The 19,990-nt window shown below is 37.5% G+C and overlaps 1 protein-coding gene and 1 long non-coding RNA gene across 2 annotated transcripts; both read left to right on the plus strand.

Moving 5' to 3' along the window:
- The first annotated feature begins 812 nt into the window (after window positions 1-812).
- LOC147522360 (uncharacterized) lies at window positions 813-3,041 on the plus strand. The gene is made up of 2 exons (XR_015212977.1): window positions 813-1,175; window positions 2,703-3,041. It is a non-coding gene; the product is annotated as an uncharacterized LOC147522360 (long non-coding RNA).
- A 10,279-nt stretch (window positions 3,042-13,320) lies between these two features.
- Window positions 13,321-16,915, plus strand: LOC147522361 (uncharacterized). Its single transcript, XM_086567598.1, has 6 exons — window positions 13,321-14,908; window positions 14,993-15,594; window positions 15,701-15,750; window positions 15,874-16,072; window positions 16,549-16,741; window positions 16,885-16,915. The coding sequence occupies exons 1-6, from the start codon at window positions 13,830-13,832 to the stop codon at window positions 16,913-16,915; spliced, it is 2,154 nt and encodes a 717-aa protein (XP_086423724.1). The 5' UTR covers window positions 13,321-13,829.
- The last annotated feature ends 3,075 nt before the right edge of the window (window positions 16,916-19,990 follow it).

The following is a 19,990-nucleotide window of genomic DNA, read 5'->3' on the forward strand; positions in this document are numbered from 1 at the left end:
TTGTAAAATGTGTGGTGTATTTATTCTTTATGAAAAACATTGAACTTAAATTAAATATTTGTTAAATCCCAAATCCTCTAAATGAAGAACATGATCTATATAACAAAGAAAGGAGAAGTGGAACGACAAATTCCATCTCACAAGGTAATATTTGGTCGTGCCATCTACTCATCATATTCATTAGATTGTTTTCCTGAGAGTGAGTTAACAAGTTTTTTGGGGTGAGTTTAAATATTTTTCTCATTTCACACCCACCCCACCCCACCCAAAAAAAGTATGGACTATTTTTGGGCTCAACTTTTATGGGATGTTGGGCTCTGAAAACATGAGTAGGGGCGTGGATCTCAAAGGTCGCGTATTTGTGCCATCTTTGGGGGGGGGCGGATGTGCGTTGAAATTTGCTAAAGCGTATCGTGTCGTCTTCTGAAAACATTAGTAAGAGGCGGATGTGTGTGTGGGTGTCGGTCGGCTAGGCACGATATGTATCGCATCGAGGGAGGATGTTCGTTGGGGGCACCAAAGGCGCGATGATATGTGCCGTGAGGAGGGAATCGATGCGAGTTAGGGCCAAAAGCATATATATCTATGTCGTCGGAGGAGGATAGATCTTGGCGTCGGGAGTGCTAAAGACGACATATATGCACTGCGACGCGGATGTGTGTGGGGCCGAAGGCATGCGTATCTGTGCCGTACGGCACGGGCTACTACTAGTCTCTCACAAATCTAGATGAGTATTTTTTAAACTTAATTAGTCAATTATGGAATTTATCATCAAATATTTATCGATGAATGAAATCTCAATAGATAATTTTAGTGACATGTTGACGTGTCCATAACTCTCACGTGTGTAACAAAACCGAACGACATGATTTGGTTGGGCGTTAAAGTAGTTAAAAACACACAATTAAAATTTAGTGCCAATTTGAGCACACCCATGTCACTTCTCCCCAAGAAAATTAACATCAGATTGAACAATAAAGACCATTTCTTTATAAAGAATTGAGGTTGGGGTAATGGAAGATATCATCATAGACATTCAAGTTTCTGTTTACATCAAAGTACAAGTAGTGGTAGTGGTAGAGCTTCTTCTTCATCTGGTACAGTGTCTGGGCTGAGTCGGTTTGAGCATGGAGGAGGAAGTTTGTTGCCCAAGATTACTGGCTTGTTTGCTCTATGTAAGTAACTTGATTAGCTCTTCATATATTTCGTTTGAAGTAGTTGTTGAAAATTTGTATTATAATTGGTGTTTGGTATAAATTGATAAAGATTAGTACTTTAGGAGAATTGTATTGTTTGGAATGAAAAGTTTTGGAGGTTTGGGTGGATGTTATGGAGTGGTTTACATGAGTCATCCTATTGAATTAGGAAAAAAACGCAACAGTTAGCGTCGAGTTTCACTGAAAAGTAGGCAAAGTTTAATCCAACCTCTTCAAACTTGTGTTTTGAAGTTCATGATGGTGAGGGATTTGACTTTCCTTACTTTTTAGGGCTCTCTCTCGATAACTTGTGTTACTTTACTAATTTAGTGGATGATTGGTGATGCTTTTAGGAATGCATAGTAGTACTATAATTATTGAGAAATGTTAAGCAGTAACCCCATTAGGAAGGTGGTATGTAGGTACCACTCTAAAAGACAAGGTTTTTGTGGACACCCATGTCTTGGAAAATCCAAAAAGTGATTATTCTATCATGGAATCCACAAAAATCTTGTGTTTTAGAGTGGTAGCTTCGTGCTTCTCCTAAAATGGGGTAGCTCTTTAGCATTGCTCGTAATGGTTTCCACATGCTGTTATATGGACTTTCCCATAATGTTTTTTGGTTTGTTACATTACTTCTTTACATCAGAACACATATTGTGTTCTCAATATTATCCAGAAGAATAAGCAAAGACACTTTCTCATTTTTGATGGTTTGGATCAGAGTGTCTATGTAACATTACTAACAAATTTCCATTATTTAGTAGAGGCAGAAAACTCACATTGTATGCAACACTTTAAGTTACAAATTTATGTTATATTTGGATGATTACGTCTTTCAGTGGATTATTGCTCAGAAGTCCAACCATTCTAGCTAATGCGTTGATCAAAGGATTGGCGTTTAAGTAGCTGGGAGAGGGAGGAGGGTTCTGGGAAACTGTTACAATATCTTAAAGTTCTACCTCCAAATGCCAAGGGATGACATACTTTTAGCTTATGACGGCTTAGTTGGATATTTCACAGAGTTTGACAATAGACACTTTGATATCTCTATATGTGTTTCACTAATCATGAAGACTTCTAGATATGATGGAATTCTCTGAGTGAATTTGACATCTCTTTTGTGGATTCATTGATGTTCACTCTTTAGTTTTCTGAAGGTTCTAATACTCAGTTCTTGTTAAGAACCACTGGACATCATTTGGCTTGTTCAAGTATAGTTTGATTGTACATGCCTAGCATCTGTCATTTTGTTTTGATTTGGGATTACTTTTCTATTTCAAAATAGTAGTAATATTTATTTGTCTAGTACAAAATAGACATGGTAGAACTTTACTACCTGTCTATTACAATATAGAACTTGACTACTTGGTGCTATCAAAGCCTTTTTTTTGGGTGGTACTGAGGGATATTTAATGTCGGTGTTCAGTAAGGGCTTAATATTTATGTGCTACGTAACTACCATCTTGTTCTGATGTTTCCCTTGTGAGTTTTTGCCCCATACAGCTGACGCTTTGACAGGCGCAGTAACTGGTGCATTAGCCGGCCATGCTTCAGACAGGGGAGTCCTTTGTGGAGCTGGACTCGGTGCTGTTGCTGGAGCCGTCCTCTCTGTGGAAGTTTTGGAGGTTTCTTGTGCGTATTGGTGTTCAGAGAGATCTAGTCCATGAAGCTCACTGTCCATGGTTGGTGTTTATTTTTAATAATCTATCTTTTGTATATTTTCTTCCTTCTGATGTGCAAGCTCTGATTTCAGAATTCTGAGTTGGAAGTTTTCACATGTTTAAGCTACTGAACATCTAATATTAAGTTTCCCAGATATGAAATGATTAGAAGCATTAGTAATTTTCTTTTCCGAGAATACCCCATAGAGCAGTAGTTTCTTTGAGACGATAAAATCCTATAAATTCAGTAAATGCGATAACAGTTCGGAAGGCTAGAAGTACGGATCCCTATTAATCTTTATTCTCTTCTAGTAGATTGGCATCGAAAGTGAATTTGAGTATATGTGATATACCATTTTGTGCGATGCTTGCTTGGAGCATCATTAGTGGTGTAACCCAATTACTATCCTATGTACCAATACTATTTGCTTTTAATTGCCATACTAAAAAGTGGAAGTTGAAACTTTAGCTTTACATTATTAAACTTTCTTTTCAAACAATGCACACACATATATTGAATTTGCTCATCTTTTATGTCCAAAATGGGGCGGTGAAACTTTTGTCGTCCAAAATGGGGCGGTGAAACGCCTTAAAAACTATGGAAAAGGTGGACCATTCTTTAGTTTTCTGAAGGTTCTAATACTCAGTTCTTGTTAAAACCATTGGACATCATTTTTCATTACATTATGTTGAGAGTAAGCCTTTGGTGTCGGTTTTACCGCCTTTGAGTAAGTGGGATTTGTTTTCATTTCTTGTTCTTCAAGTGTTTTGAATTTTAGGTAATTTAATATGTGGAAGTGTAAAGAATGGTTTTAGGACAATGTGTGTGGAAATATTGGTAGCATTTTGATAGTGTGAAGGGTTTTTAGATGCATTTTGTGCAATGTTATGTTATTTGTAGGTGTGTATTTTAGTGTATCCATTGATCATGTTTTAGTTATATTGGTGCAACTTAAACTAGGCTTGGAATGGATGAAAACATTTTTAGGAAGAACCGTTTTTACTTATCTTATAAAAAAAGCCAATGACCATGTTGAATTTGAGTCCTAGTTAAATGTGAAGTTTATACTATAGAATCTGTCTCTTTGATGGGGAGTTCTTACCTTGTCGTTCTCTTCATTTTGGTTTTCAAGTGTATTTTGTGATAAATATACAGGGATCTTAGAGAGCTGTAGTGTGGAAATAAACGATGTGAGCATCTCTCCATTTCAATAATGTCGAGGTTTAGATTGTATATTTGGGTGTACCCAAGACTTATATATATAGGTTTTTGCGACTCTACGTATTTAGGTTTTAACTATTGAGGATACCACTGGTCCAGAGCCATTTCTGGTTCTGGTGATGTTTGTATGAATCTAGTATCGAAAAACAGTAATAAGAAAGGTAGTAAAACTTATCACTGAGGATTGTGCTCGGCACAATTTCCTTAAGACGAAAAACGCCGCCGGTATGGTTGCCGCCAAATTTCAAGCCGCACGCCTCCTGTGATCTGGAAAGTGGATGAGCGTGTCACGACCAATGACCAAACTCTGCAAGAACCCCAAAGATACCCGCACAAGGTTTTAAAACGAGAGGAAAAAATAATGTTGTGTTTTCGCTTTTTTGTTCAAAACAGGAGAGACTTGTTTTATAGATCTGAAAAAACGCAACTTCAGGCTAGACTCCTCATTGCCTTTTTGGTTTGACTTGAATCAAGGAAAGATTTTGTAAATGATACGGTTTTGGAAAGAAGACAAAAAACGCAAAAAAACAAGCCCAAGATCGCGACTCCACGCTGAAGCCCAATTGGGTGGATTTTTCCAGCGGCGGCGTGTGTGGGCACACGCCAAGACTAAGGTTTTCTCGGAGCTCCCACCTCCCGAGAGCCCCCAAACCAAGGAGGCCTTGTGCGCTACAAAGCACCTCCTTATATCTCTACACTATCCCTCCATAAGGACATTAACCAATATAAACTTAAGAGTCTTAAGTTTAGTAACCAATGGGACTAAAGCCCCCCACATTAGAGTGTAGTAGATATAAAAAGGTCATGGGTTCAAACCCATGAGGACACAAATTCATTCACATTTCCAACAATCCCCCACATGAATGGAATTATTAAGAAACGAAGAAAAGAAAAACAAAACAAGAATGTCCCGAGTATGAAGAAGTTATGAATGGGTCAAGGTGTCATACGACTTTGAACCTTCGCTTGGTGTTTTGTCTGTCGGGATTACTAGTTGACCGGTGACCTTAGTCTTGAACTGCTCAACCTATATGTAAGCCAAGTCAACGGGTAAACACACATAACTTCAAAAATCATCATAGAGTTCCCTCGGTTGTTGCTCGTGATAGCCATGAGCTTCCTGTGTTTCATGAGTGCTCTAGAGAACAAGCCTATAAGTTCTCATAGGAAGCGGCTTTTACTTCCTCACTCATATAGGTGCCTCTATCGGGAGTGTATCAGTATCATTACACCCCAATGGAAAAACAAACTATAGAAAGCATTAAGAGTATTCACTCATCCTTTAAAAGATCTGAAGGGTACTACTACATCATAGGGATGGGTACGAGTTTTCACTCTAGGTGTAAGTACCCCACAAATCACGCAGATAACTTGTTTCCCCATTGAACCTTGATCCCGGGATCTCCATTCACCAAGGTTGGGTGTCGCTTATCGGTGATTTAATTAAATAGGCAATTAGTCTTTAATAGACTTTTAGCCCCATCCCCCTTGATGTACTAAAACCCGGCTCTCTAGCGGGGCCTTTAGTTAAAGGATCGCCTAAATTTTCTTTTGACCTCACAAAGTCAATAGCTATGATCCCATCTCTTAACAACTGCTTGACGGTGTTATGTCTTCAATTTAATATGTCGAGATTTCCCATTATAGGAAGTATTTTTGGCCCTCAAGATAGCGGCTTTTGGCTATCACAATGAATAGAGACAGTGGAAATGTGTTTAGGCCAAAGCGGGATATCCATCAAAAATTCCCGATCCACTCTGCTTCCTCACTAGCTTTGTCTAAAGCTATAAACTCGATTCCATAGTGGAACGGGCAATGCAAGTTTGCTTAGATGATTTCCAAGACACCGCACCCTCGCCATAGTGAACACATAACCACTAGTGGATTTAGATTCCCGAGAATCAAAGAATCCAATTGGCATCATCTGCACTCCCCTCAAAGCACGGTGGATATCCGCCATAATGAACACCATAATTTGAAGTATATTTCAAATATCTCAATACCCTCGATAAGAGCATCCCAATGCTCATTCTTTGGGGATTTATGGTGTATCTACTAAGTTTGCTTTACTACAGAGCTATGTCGAGGTCTAGTGCGGTTCATAAGATACATGAGACTACCTATAACCCTAGAAAACTCTAAAGGAGATACACCTAATCCAAGATTTTTTTTGTCAAATGTATACTAGGATCATATGGTGTTCTCGGCAGGTACAAACCAAATTGATTAAATCTTTTAAGCATTTTTCTACATAATGAGATTGAGACAAAGTAATTCCATCGTAATTATACACTATCTTAATGCCAAGAATGACATCACGATACCCAAATCTTTCATGTCAAAATGCTTACTCAAAAAGATTTAGTCTTATCGACGGCCTCTAAACCGGTTCCAATGATCAACATGTCATCCACATATAAACGGATAATTACACCAGATTGTTCCTCAAATTTGCAATAAATGCATTTATCCGCCTCATTAATATTAAAACCATTAGAGATTAGCACACTATCAAATTTCTAATGCCATTTTTTAGGAGCTTGTTTGAGACCGTAAAAGAGATTTCTTTAGCCTACAAACTTTTCTCTCAAGGCCTTCTAAGACAAACCCTTCTCGGTGATCCATATATATCTCCTCTTGTAATTCCCCATTTAGAAATGCCGCTTTTAACGTCCATTTGGTGAATTACGAGATTACGAGTAGAAGCAAAGGCTATTAACATTTCGATAGATGTAATCCTTGTCACAGAGAGTAGGTATCAAAGAAATCAAACCCTTTCTCTCGTTTTATAGCCTTTGCTACTAATCTCGCTTTATATTTAGCAATGGATCCATCCGCCTTTAAGTTTCTTTCTAAATAACCATTTATTCCCAATAGTTTTACAAACTGGGGGCAACCGAACCAAACTCCCAAGTGTTATTGGTTATAATGGACTCATATTCACTTAGAATGGCCTCTCTCCAAAAATCATCGATCGAAGATGACATGGCCTCCGAATAGGTCCGAGGATCCTCCTCTACTAAGAAAGTAAGGAAATCAGTCCAAAAGAGGTGTTAGTCCTAGGTCTCTTGCTCTCCCGAAGTTCAATTTCATCTTATTGAAGAATCTTCTCGAACTCTAGGAGCAAGTGTAAGAACTTCGAGTCCCTCCCGATCTCTCAATAAATGGGAATTTATCCTCAAAAAGACAAAGATCCCTAGACTCAATAATGGTATTATCATCAACAAATCTATTTTTAGATTTGAAAACTAAAACCTCAGAGGCACCGCTATTCGTGCATACCCAATAAAGACACACCTACGGTTTTAGGGCCAAGTTTAGTCCTCTTGGGTGTTGGTATAGATACCTTAGCCAAACACCCCCACACTTTAAAGAATCTATAAGTCGGTGTCCTATTTTTCCACATCTCATATGGAGTTTTATCTCGTGTCTTTAAAAGGTATCTTATTAGAATATAACAGGCCGTTAGCAAAAGCCTCCCCCATAGGTTCATAGAAGCCCCGAGCTATTGATCATATCTTTGAGAGTCCTATTTTTCCTCTCTGCGCTATCCCATTGGATCGGGGAGCATAAGGGCGATGGTCTCATGTACAATACCATTATTTTCACAAAATTTATTGAAAGGACCGTAATATTCACCTCCTCTATCGGACCTAACTATTTTTATTTTCTTGTCTGGCGGTTCTCAACTTCAGGTTTTAAAGGAAATAAATTTAGCTAAGCTATCATCCTTACTCTTAAGAAGATAAATATGACAGAAACGTGAAGCATCATCAATGAATGTAACAAAATATTTATTACCTCCTCTAGTCATGTAACCTTTAAGATCACATAAGTCAGTGTGAATCAATGCCAACAACTCAGTGTTTCTTTCTACCTTTTTGAAAGGTTTCCTAGCATATTTAGATTCTACACATACTTCACATCTCTTATTTTTCAGAAATAGTATTCTTGGATATGTTACCTAGATGCATCAGTTTTTTAATTGAAACATTATTAACGTGTCCAAGTCTACTATGCCACAGATCAAATGACTCAACCATATAAGAAGAAGTAGATGCTTTATTAAATTCAAAATCGGGTTACATTGAGCTTAAACAAGCCTTCATCTAAATAACCTTTACCCACAAAGGTTCCCCTTAGTCGGAACAAATTTGTCCGACTCAAAGACAAGTTTGAACCCCTTCTTACTTAAAAGGGAACCGTAAACCAGATTTTTCCTAATATCGGGGAACATAAAGAACATCCTTCAAATTAAGAACATTTCGTAAGTGAACTTCAAATTAATGTCCCCTTTTCCTTCAACTCTGTAAGCGGATGAGTTACCCATGAACGGACTTTCTCCTTCTCCCTGAGGAGTGAAGGACGAAATGCACTTTTAGTGCCCACGGATGTGTTTGGTAGCCCCCGGTGTCTACCCACCGGTCGATCATGTTACTCACCAAGTTAACCTCAAGAACCGCAGCAGAAAAGTTACCATCCCGAACTACATTTGCTTGTGCCTTGTCTTTCTTCCCATCATTGGACCTTTTTGAATTTCTGAACCGGGCTATATGACCTCGAGATCCGCACACATAGCAATGAATTTCGTGGATTGTAAGGTTTCTTTTTAAAGTGAGGTTGGGACTTGTTTATTCTTGTTCGCGATATGGTTTCTTTTTGACGGGAATTTAGTTGATTTAGACTTAGAAGAACTAGCAAGCGTTACCTTCCACCAAGGTTAGCCTTAGCCTTCATTTTCAAGTCTCCACATTGATTTCAGCCTTCTGTTATCCTCCTCGATCCGAAGGTTGACGATCGATCTTCTAGTGTCATCTCTTTCTTCTTATGTTTGAGACTGTTTTTGTACTCCTTCCACGAGGAAGCGGAGTTTTCAATGATGGAAGCAACCCGGAAGCCTTTGCAGATTTTATAACCTTCCCGCAAAATCTCATGAATAATTATTTGCGGCTCCTCCACTTGAGAAACAAATGATTTCCCATCTTCCATCTTGAATCTTTAAACTTTCCTACAAGAAACTTCTTAGAACCTCGTGATCTTGAAGTTAGCATACTTCTTATCAAGTAAACTCCACAATTCAAGAGTAGCGATGCATTACACAAAGATAAACATCATACAAATCAAGGGAAAGACAATCAAGTATATAATTTCTACATAAATAGTCTTTCTTTTCCCATCCATCCACACCACCGTAATCCACTGGGTTCATCTTCATTTTCATTGTACATGGGTTTCTCAATCGAAATCCATTCAACCCAATTTCGTGAGTAGTCGATAAAATCTCATTTTCATCCGCCCGGTAGCTTTTAAAATTCTGCCATCAAAAATTTCGGGGCTTGGACGGACTTACCACTAGGTTTTTCCATCTTAGCAAAGATAACAACAACGAAAGCACAATACTAGATAATAACAGATCGTTCACAATCGTTTTTTCGTCTTAAGATTGTATGAATCTAGTATCGAAAAACAGTAATAAGAAAGGTAGTAAAACTTATCACTGAGGATTGTGCTCGGCACAATTTCCTTAAGACGAAAAACGCCGCCCGGTATGGTTTGTCGCCGACCTCAAGCCGTCGTCTCGGGATACGAACAGATGGATGAGCGTGTCACCAGCTCTGCAAGAACCCTCAGCATACTCCAGACAAGGTTTTTAAACAGAGGAAAAAATAATGTTGTGTTTTCGTTCAAAACGCAACTTCAGGCTAGACTCCTCATTGCCTTTTTGGTTTGACTTGAATCAAGGAAAGATTTTGTAGCTACATACGGTTTGGTGGATTGCACCCCCTGCTACGACGACGTGTGGGCACACGCCAAGACTAAGGTTTTCTCGGAGCTCCCAAACGAAGGAGGCCTTGTGTGCGCCAAGGAAAGCACCTCCTTATATCTCTACACTATCCCTCCATAAGGACATTAACCAATATAAACTTAAGAGTCTTAAGTTTAGTAACCAATGTGGGACTAAAGCCCCCCACATTAGAGTGTAGTAGATACAAAAGGTCATGGGTTCAAACCCATGAGGACACAAATTCATTCACATTTCCAACAATGTTTAGTAGAATTTAGTGGGGAAAGGTTTGTCACGTATCCAAAGGGATGTGAATGGAAAGGAGGAGCGAGTAGGCTGTAGCACATTGGCTGATAATTAAGTAAAATGAATAATATGAAAGTGTTTTACTTTGAATGTACTTAAGCTTGAGACCACGTATACTAGAGGCCACATCATTTACAAGGCATCAATTATTTTTATCATCACTAAATAGATCTTTTTTAAGTTCAAAATCTGATAGTTTCGGCCAACACACATGAATTCTGTTGATCCTCCACTGGTAAGTTGTAACACTCGTAGTGCCATTTTGGATTTTTTGGGCCTAAGCACTAATGTCAAGGTTTAAGAAAAAGCATATCAACCTCAAGGTACCCTATCTCTGTGAGGCTTGAGGCAAAACAGACTTTTTTTTTTTGAGATAGACCGATGTTCGTATGAATAGGGTTATCGTGTCCTTTGAACAACAATTGTGGGTGGTTGTGAGGAGAAAAATAAAAAAATTGGCAAAAAACTAAGTTTTAGGATCTTGGAATACTCAAGCCTCAGTGCGGTGATATTCTAAAAGGCTTAAGGCCTTCAAGGCGTAAGCCTCAGTGTGTTTTTGTAAACACCGACTAATGTTAAGAAGTGTTTTGACTGCTGGACCGTGTTGACGAAGTATCCAAATAGAAAGAAAATAGGCATACTTAGCTGTGTATCCAAGTATCGGAAAAGGAAACTGTTCGGACTCTTGGAGTATCAGTGCTTGCTCGTCTCAAACATTAATTCGTTTGTCATACTTGTTTTTTATAAACAGGAAGGTAGTGATACTGATGGTTAAAATAAGTGCACTTTTCAATATATGGTGCCATATTTTGTTATGTTTTCTCACTCGTAAGGTATTTTCTGTAGTAGTGATTCTTTTAATTTCTGTTTTGTTAGGGTAACCATTTCACAACTTACATGGTGCAGGAGTTTATAACAGTAGTGGTTATGTTAAAGCAGTAGTGGTATAAGTTACTTTAGTCCGTTGGGTGGTAGTTTTTTTTTTTTTTTTTTTTTTTTTTTTATAGAAAAATGTAATGAATAACAGTATGAGATATTGCTACATGGTGATGATATCTAACTGAGCACCATGGAACTGGAACGGACCTAAAAAACAGGAAGATGATCGCAGTGGGAATCAAACCCACAACCTGATTCGGAGTCTAACGCCATATCCACTCCGCTATGCGACCTTTTTCTGTGAATCTTGGCAATCACAGTATGTCTCAAATTTCATTTTGTTCGTCCTTTTCTTTGGTTTGTCTTCACCTGATCAACTCATGATGATGAATACTACCCACTGCAACTTACACATATTAGATCTAGGGCTGTCAACAGGCCGGACTTGAACAGGACTCACATATGTCCAAGTCCCGTCCAAATTATATTTATATATAGAAGGTCCAAGTCTGGTCTAGGTCCCATTGGACATGATCGGATTGGGCCTGACCTAGGTCCAATAAGATTACATGGAAATAATGTATTTTTTTATTATTTCTCTAAAAAAAACTGAAATAGAGTGTAGTAAGACTCAAACCCAAGCCCAAGCCTTATATGTGGTACTACAACACTAATTCATCAAGTCTCTTAATATTTTATGTATACTAATAGTTACAAATTTAATAATATTTATTTGAAAAACTAAAAAAATAATTTTAGTTTTCGGGCCGGGCTGTTATCGGGTCGGACGGGGGTATATCTATAACTGGCCCAATACTCTTATTGGACAATATTTAAGTTCTAAGTCCCTATTTTATCGGTTCGGATTCAATTGGGCCTGGCCCGCCCATTGACAACCCCAATTAGATCAGACGGTAGAAAGTTTCTTTTCAAATCCAATGCATTAAAAAAAAGGTTATTTAGGTTTTGGTCCTCCTAAATAATAGGTATTTGGGGTTTGGTCCGCACTAATCGGTTTATTAGCTTTTGGTCCTCCTAAATCCTCTTGACCGGTGAGTCAACTAAAGTCCACCAAGTTGACCGTTTGTATTTTCATAATACCCATCATACCTTTGGGTGTGCAAGGCACGTGGGTCAAGAGTCAAATGTTGGTCAAGTTGATCTTATTCAGGACTCAACTTCACCACAATCTGACGGCAACTGATGAGACACGTGTATCATCAGAATCTCAAAGATATGTTATGAAGAAAAGCGGGAAACTAACTAAAATCCCTCCACTTTTTTTTTTCTCTCTCTCTCTCTCTCTCTCTCTCTCTCAAACGTAAAGGAGCTTGATTGGCTTGCTTGGTTAGGTATGATATGATTTAATCAGTGAATGCATGCTTTTATGAACTTTTTTGAACGTTGTTTTGCATGCTTGCATATTTTGATTCTTTATTAACGTTAGAAGGTTTTAAACAGTAAAAAATTAGGTATGTTTGATTATTTATTGCTATTGCATGTTATTGAATAAAAAATAGGGTTTTTGGATGTTGACCATGTACTAGTAATTGTTTATTTTAAATTAGGGATTTTGTGTTTGACATTTCGATTTCATAATTGTTTACACGATTTGGTACATTATTTGATGATAATGTTTACATGATTTATTGTGTTTGACATTTCGATTTCGATTTCATGTTATTTTATCAGTGATGTGGTTTGGCAAAAGGAAGTTTGTTGTTCATTTGGGTGGTTTATGGAAGGATGTTACATCTGGTTTGATATGTTTGGCTGACTACTCTGCTGGATTGAGGAGAATATTAACTCTAGAAGGTGATGACTTGAATTGGATAGATTTTATCAAGGAAGTTCAAATGTTTGTGCCTAGGAAGAAGGTGTTATCTGTCCAGTGTATCTTAGCAGGGCATTTGTGTGTATTTGGGACTGACCAACAACTTATGTTGATGTGGGAGAACATTATGGTAGAAAGTGATTATAGATTCCATTTGTTTGTTTCTTATGACCACTAGAAAGTGCAGGGGACCACTGATAATTGGGAGAAAGACTCTAGGATCATGGGTATAGTGCCTACACATGACTCCAATCCAATGCCCACTCCTCAGTCCAATCCAATGCCCACACCACAGTCCAATCCAATGCCCACATTTCAGTCCAATCCAATACCCACACCTCAGTCCAATCCAATGCACTCACCTTAGTCCAATCCAATGCTCACACCACAGTCCAATCCAATGCCCACATTTCAGTTCAATCCAATGTCCTCACCTAACTCCAATCTAATGCACTCACCTGACTCAAGTCCAGTTAACATTTTTTACTTGACTAAGCCAATTAATGAGTCAACTCTAGATGATTATGTAGACTTAACCAAAGAGATTCCTAAAAAGCCAAAGAGAAAGAGAAAACCTTATAAGAAGAAACGGTGTAATGTGAAAGACTTTGAAAGTCAAAGTGAAGATGAATATATTGTGGAGCCAACCATGGATCCACATTTGGAATCAACTGGTGAAGCATATGTTATTGATATTAATGATGAAACGATTCATGTTGAAGAAGAGATTGAGTTTCAAAGTCAAAGTGAAGATACACATGATATAGGAGCAAATGATGTTGATGTTGATAACGTAATTGATGTTGATTGAGAAATAACATTTGAACATGATATAGTGGATAATGATGGTGGCTGCAATATATTTCATAATTATGTCATAGATGATGCCACTGGTGATGAGCAGGATAGATGTTTTTATGTGAGTAATGGTGTTGGGCCCTATATGACTCAGGAAACATGTTATATGAGTGAGAAAGAATCTGATGAAGAAGATGAGGACTGGGATTATAATGAGGAAGAAGCTAGTGATGATGATATTTCAAAACTTGAACTGGTGTCAAAGGGTGAGATGGATGTAGATATTCAAATAGATGAGTTTGTGAAATCTACTAGAAACTTGTATGAAGCTAAAGATAATGAGAGGATTGAAGATCCAGCATTAGGTACAACAAACTTCAGCCTTACAAAAGGTATGACCTGGAGAACTATTTTGGAGTGTAGGAAGTTTATGAAAGACATGGCAATTGCTCAGAAATTTAGTTTCAAACAGAAGAAGAATGATAAGACAAGATATAAGTTGGTTTGTAAGGACCCTGAATGCAAGTGGTTTGTGAACTGCAGCAGAAAAGTTGATGGGCATACATTGAAGCTAAGGTTATTTAATCCCACTCATACCTGTGAAGGTGATAAGAATAACAAGAATGTGCAAGCCAAAGCTCCTTGGGTTGCAAATGAACTAGAAGACTTTGCTAGGGCTCATCCAACTTTTGCACCAGTAAACTTGCATAATGAGATCTATAATGAGTATGGTGTACTTATATCTTACTGGACTGCTTGGAGAACTAGAGTTTTGTTGCTAGAGAGAATCAATGGTAATTATGAAGAAAGCTACATAGTGGTGTCAGAATTGAAGAATCAAATTTTGAAAAGGAATCCAGGAAGCATTGTCAAATGGTATAAGGATTCAGCAGATGAGTTTGTGGGTTTCTTTGTTGCATTCAAGCAATCATTGGATAGGTTTGTGAATAGGTGTAGGCCAATCATTGGACTTGATGGTTGTTTCCTTAAAGGACAGTATGGAGGATGTTGTCTTAGTGCTATTAGACTTGATGTTATGAATGGTCTTTTCCCTCTTACTATCTTCATTTGTAGGGGTGAGGATAAATACACTTGGCATAAGATGTTGGAGTTGTTGAAGCCTCACTTGAACAAGCATCCATCAGGGCAGCTGACATTCATATCTGACAAGCAGAAGGGTCTCATTGAGGCAGTAAGCAATAACTTCCCATATGCTCACCACAGGTAAAATTAACTTGTTTATTTTTTAATTACATTTGTAAATTATACTTATTATCTTTTAACATGTCATACCCTATTTTTTTACAGGTTTTGCTTTAAACATATGTACAAGAACTTTAAAAGTGTTTTTAAGGGTGATTACTTGGAGAGTCTATGTTGGGGGGCAGCTAAAGCTTACAGGATAAGTACACATGAAATCTTTATGGAAACACTAGAGCATGATGAGAAGAATGCCAAAATATGGTTAGAGAAGCAACCTAAGAGGACATGGGCTAGGGCATACTTTGATCTAACATCAAAGTGTGATGCTGTCACTAGTAATTTTAGTGAGTCCTTCAATGCTTGGATCCTAAAGATAAGAGACAAGCCTCTATTTCAGTTTGTGGATAAGTACACTCTCACTGTTATGGCACTTATGCATGATAGAAGAAAACTAGGTTTGGAACTAACTGATGGTGATTTGGTACCACCTGTAACAGATGTAATTAAAAGGTTGGAAAAGAAGTACCATGAGTATAAGGTTTCAGGGGTTGGACCAAATCAATTCTTGTCAACCAATACCAAAAATGGTAAAAGGTTTATTGTGGACTTAAATCTTTTAACTTGTGAATGCATTGTGTGGCAGATGACAGGGATACCTTGTGTCCATGCTATATCTGTCATAAGGCCAAGAAGGCCTAATAGGGAGAGTTGGGCCATGTGAGTTGTTACTTTGGCACTTAATTTATTGTGACTTATAAATTTTACTTTCTTGTCACTTATTGATTTTTAATTTTTTTTTCACTTAATTTGTAGATATTGATGTCACTTCTACATTGTGGAGTTATTTAGAACAACCTACGCAGGTTATATCTATCCAGTAGCCAACCAAGATGATTGGGACAAGGTCAATTCCTTTTACCCTTATATTAATTTGATTCCAATTTCTTTCTCATTTAATTTGATTCCAATGTCTTCTTTGTGATCAGATTAAACCTACAAATGTTGTATTACCTCCTCCCAATAACAGAAATCCTGGAAGACCAAAGAAACAAAGAATAAGAGGAAGAGATGAAGAAAAATCAAGTGGCAAAAGGAAGTGCAGGAGATGTGGTCAGGTAGGACATAACACAAGGACTTGTAAGCAAGAAGTAGGGGAAACAAGCTCAGCACCACCAAATAACATAGGTAACCATTTTGTTTGTATTCAATAATGCTGTGTTTTGACTAGCTAGAGCACATTGACTGACTGAAGCACATACATTGGCCGTTGTTTGCATTCAATAATGCTGCACTTTCCAAGTACAATTTTGTTTGTATTGTAAATGTGTTTTCAACTAAATTATTAAATATTTTGACTGTGATTCAATTCAGTCATACTTTAAATGGTACAACACCCCTATTAATTTCTTATCTACATGTTTTTGTTATAAAAGTAACATGTACATCTCTGCACTCATCTCCCACACAACTGACGTATCTCTGCACTCATATCTTTTTTACACTTATTTCTTTCACCAAATTAAATGGGGAGGGTATTAGATATCCTAGACATATCTGGAGTTTAGTGCGAAAGGGATATAATTATTTTTCTAAAAAAGAAAGGGAGGTTGTCATGGCCTATTTTGATCAACATAGTAATGCAAGTTATGCTGAATGTATAGAATATTTGCAAGAATGGAGGTATCTTACAGGAAGGGGTGTTGGAGGTTCTTCAACTCATGCTGGGGAGGAAAGTTATGATTCCATTGTGGACTTAACTGGGGAGGTTTATGACAATTCAACTGAAGCACAAACTGGGGAGGGAAATAACAGTTTAACTCAAGCACAAACTAGAGAGGTAGTGCAAGTACTAATGTGTGCTGAGAGCTTTAAGGCTTTGCAGATTTCTTTGAAGAATAAGAGAAAGGATAACAAAAAGAAAAATAAGAATATATAAACAAACTTTTGTGTTTGTTGTTGTCTTTATGTTTATGTGTTTGTCTTTTGTCTTTGCTTAGGGTCTATGCTTCTGTCTTTGTCTTTGTTTAGGGTATTTGTCTATTAATAAAAATGTCGGCTTTATTATGTTTCAACTGACTTGTTTATAAATTTTTATATTTGTTTTGCTTTGCTTTGTCTTCCCTACTATTATATATATTGGGTGGCTCTGCCAAAGAAATGGAGCAAGAGAGCCATGGTCAACATCAAGGGCATCAACCTAGGCATCAACCTCAGCAGCAAGGACATCAACCTGGGCATCAACCTCAACAACAAGGGCATCAACCTCAGCAGCAGCAAGGGCATCAACCTCAGCAGCAGCAATAACAAGGGCATCAACCTCAGCAGCTAGCAAAGCCATGTGAATGATGCAGATCAACATCAAGTGCCACAAGCTAGAAGAGGAGGAAGAGCAACAAGGGGAGCAATAGGAGGACGCACACCAAGGGGAGAAAGGGACAACAGTGGGTTTCAATATTGGCTTGGATTTGGTGCTAATGATGGTGTTGATACACCAAGTACCCCAACAATTTCAGCAGTTGCACTTTGCTTAAGTCAGTCTTTAACTCAGACCTAGTGAATACATTGGTGCTATGGTTTTTTTTGTTATTTTGTGGATAGTCATGTTTTTTGGAGAGCCATTTTGGATGACAGTGCTATGGTTTAGGAGTGCTAGTTTGTAATGACATTATGTAATGACATTGCTAATATAGTTGTTATGACAAGTGCTATGTAATGCAGTTCTACTTACCAAATTATTATTTCTTCATACAATACTTGATAAACATAGCACTAATCAGGCACATCTCGCACAACTGTCACATACAGAACAACAATTTCTCTCATCTCACACTATTCTCACCACTCTTCTCACAAATAGTTGAAAGATGGTAGCCCTTGCATAAGCCACAACCTTCACAGACTGGGAATTCTTCCTTGCATAGATTACATACTTGGTTGTCTACTTTTTTGTCAAAGTATAACCAAGTCACAGCACTACAACCTTCTCTAGAACACTCGAGATACTTGGATTGTAAAGTACCTTCTTCCATATGACCTAGAACAACTCTCATAAATCCACAACACCAAGCATGAGGGCAGTGAATACCAAGATATTGACATCCTGAAGCATAGTGACCCTCTTCATAGCACAATTGGCAAACCTGCAATAGAATATACAAACACCGCATAATTTAAATTAAGGGTTTAGTCCCATTGTAATTACTTTCGTTTCAGACTTGGTCCTTCTAAATAATGTTTAATTAGGTTTTGGCCCTTCCGCCATTACAGACAAAATTAAACTTAAACTAGTTACCTTTGGCGCAACAACAACTACAAGATGGCAACTTCCACCCATTATACTCTTCTCTTTCTTTATCTTCTTTCTTTCAAATTTCGATTTTGTATAGCCAGCCAGCAACAACACCAATATTTATAGGGTATGTACCAATAGTTTTGACTGTTGGGGTTTTGAACTACCAACGGATATATCACACTAACCGTTGATTTGAAGTGTGGAGATCTTGACCCACGTGCCTCGCACACCCAAGGGTATGATGGGTATTATGAAAATACAGACAGTCAACTTGGTTGACTCACCGGTCAAGAGGATTTAGGAGGACCAAAAGCTAATAAACTGATTAGTGCGGACCAAACCCCAAATACCTATTATTTAGGAGGACCAAAATCTAAATAATCCTTAAAAAAATAGAGGTTCTAGAGTACGCATGTGCACCGGTATGCAGACTTTTGGTATTTTTTTTTTTTTTTTTTTTTTTTTTTTTTATAACAGGCTATGTAAGTTTAATAATATTTAATTAAAAGGGTGAAAACGTAATTTACAATCTAGATACTAATTTAGATTAGAGAAAAACCAATGCCCTCTTCATCTCTTTCTTTTTCTTGTTTTTTTAGTTTGTAGTAGGCTTAACTTGTTCACTCATTGTTCCGATTTTACCCTTGCGATACATGTGGCTTAGAATGGGCTGCGCACCACATGCAGGCGTACTCTAGATTTTGGTATATATATATATATATGTGTGTGTGGAGTATTATAGCCGAAAAAAAAATGTTTAGCCAAATGCCAAACATGGTCAAGGCCAAAAGAGTAAAATACAATCATTCCCTATCTATATATATATATATATATATAAAAGCTTGCGCACATTCTCTCTCCTCACCATATCACTCCATTTTGGACTTCTAGCAATATGATTGGCTCTTAAAAAAAAAAGGGTGCTAATAATTAGTGACACCTCCCAGATTTGTTTAAATCTCCTTAAACTATTCTCAAATTATAATTCCCTCCCCGATACAATGAAATCTCGCCCAATTTCAAAAATATCTGAAGAAATATTAGAAGTTTTCGGCTTTTTAAAACACCGATTTTTTTTTGGAAAACCCTACGTAATCTAAATATCATTTTTCTCTTCTCCACGTTTTCTAAACGTTGGCCGGTTTCTTCTCTTCCCAAGATCATCAGTTCCTCCATACACACTAACTATGATTACCTTCATTCCTTGATGTTAAGTATCTTCTTTCTTTTCTTCTTTTCATTATTCATATTCTTTTTATGATTTTCTATATCCAAAAAAAATGATTTTCTATTATTATATCCGAAAATGGATCCTTTCTGAGTTATATGTTGATGGAAGCATTAAGAAGCTGCTTCATCAAGGTGTCTCAGATTGCGGGTGTTTTGTTCTTTTCTACAGCACCAGAGAAGAGACAGCGAGCTCCATCGGCTTATAACCGCTTCATCAAGTAAGATTATCGTCTTTAAACATCATATCCACTTCACATTAGTCATTAAGAAGTGTATAAATCAAGTAAACGTACACAAAGATTAGTTAGTAAGACTAACTCCAAATTTCCATATTTCCTTTGCTATATTTAAATTTGCTTTGTGATTTAAGTTGGAAAACCTAAAAGTATACAAATGACCATGACAGAGAAGAGATACAGAGACTCAAGGTTGTACACCCCAACATCAGTCACAAGGAAGCCTTCAAAGATCTTTGGCGCTAAAATTGTAAGTGATTCCTTCAAGGGAACCGATCAATGTGGTTTCAGATCCATTTGTGATAAAATTGAGAAAATAGAGACGAAGTTTCTATTACAAGGAAT

Source organism: Coptis chinensis, chromosome 1, assembly GCF_015680905.1.
Source record: "Coptis chinensis isolate HL-2020 chromosome 1, ASM1568090v1, whole genome shotgun sequence".
NCBI classification, from domain to species: domain Eukaryota; kingdom Viridiplantae; phylum Streptophyta; class Magnoliopsida; order Ranunculales; family Ranunculaceae; genus Coptis; species Coptis chinensis.

Bases quoted from the DNA above. Each gene is read 5' to 3' on its own strand.
- LOC147522361 (XM_086567598.1), top strand. From the start codon at position 13,830: ATGACTCAGGAAACATGTTATATGAGTGAGAAAGAATCTGATGAAGAA. The intron at 14,909-14,992 runs GTAAAATTAACT...ATTTTTTTACAG, and splicing joins TTCCCATATGCTCACCACAG to GTTTTGCTTTAAACATATGT. The intron at 16,742-16,884 runs GTGTGCTGAGAG...GTCTTTGCTTAG, and splicing joins GAGGTAGTGCAAGTACTAAT to GGTCTATGCTTCTGTCTTTG.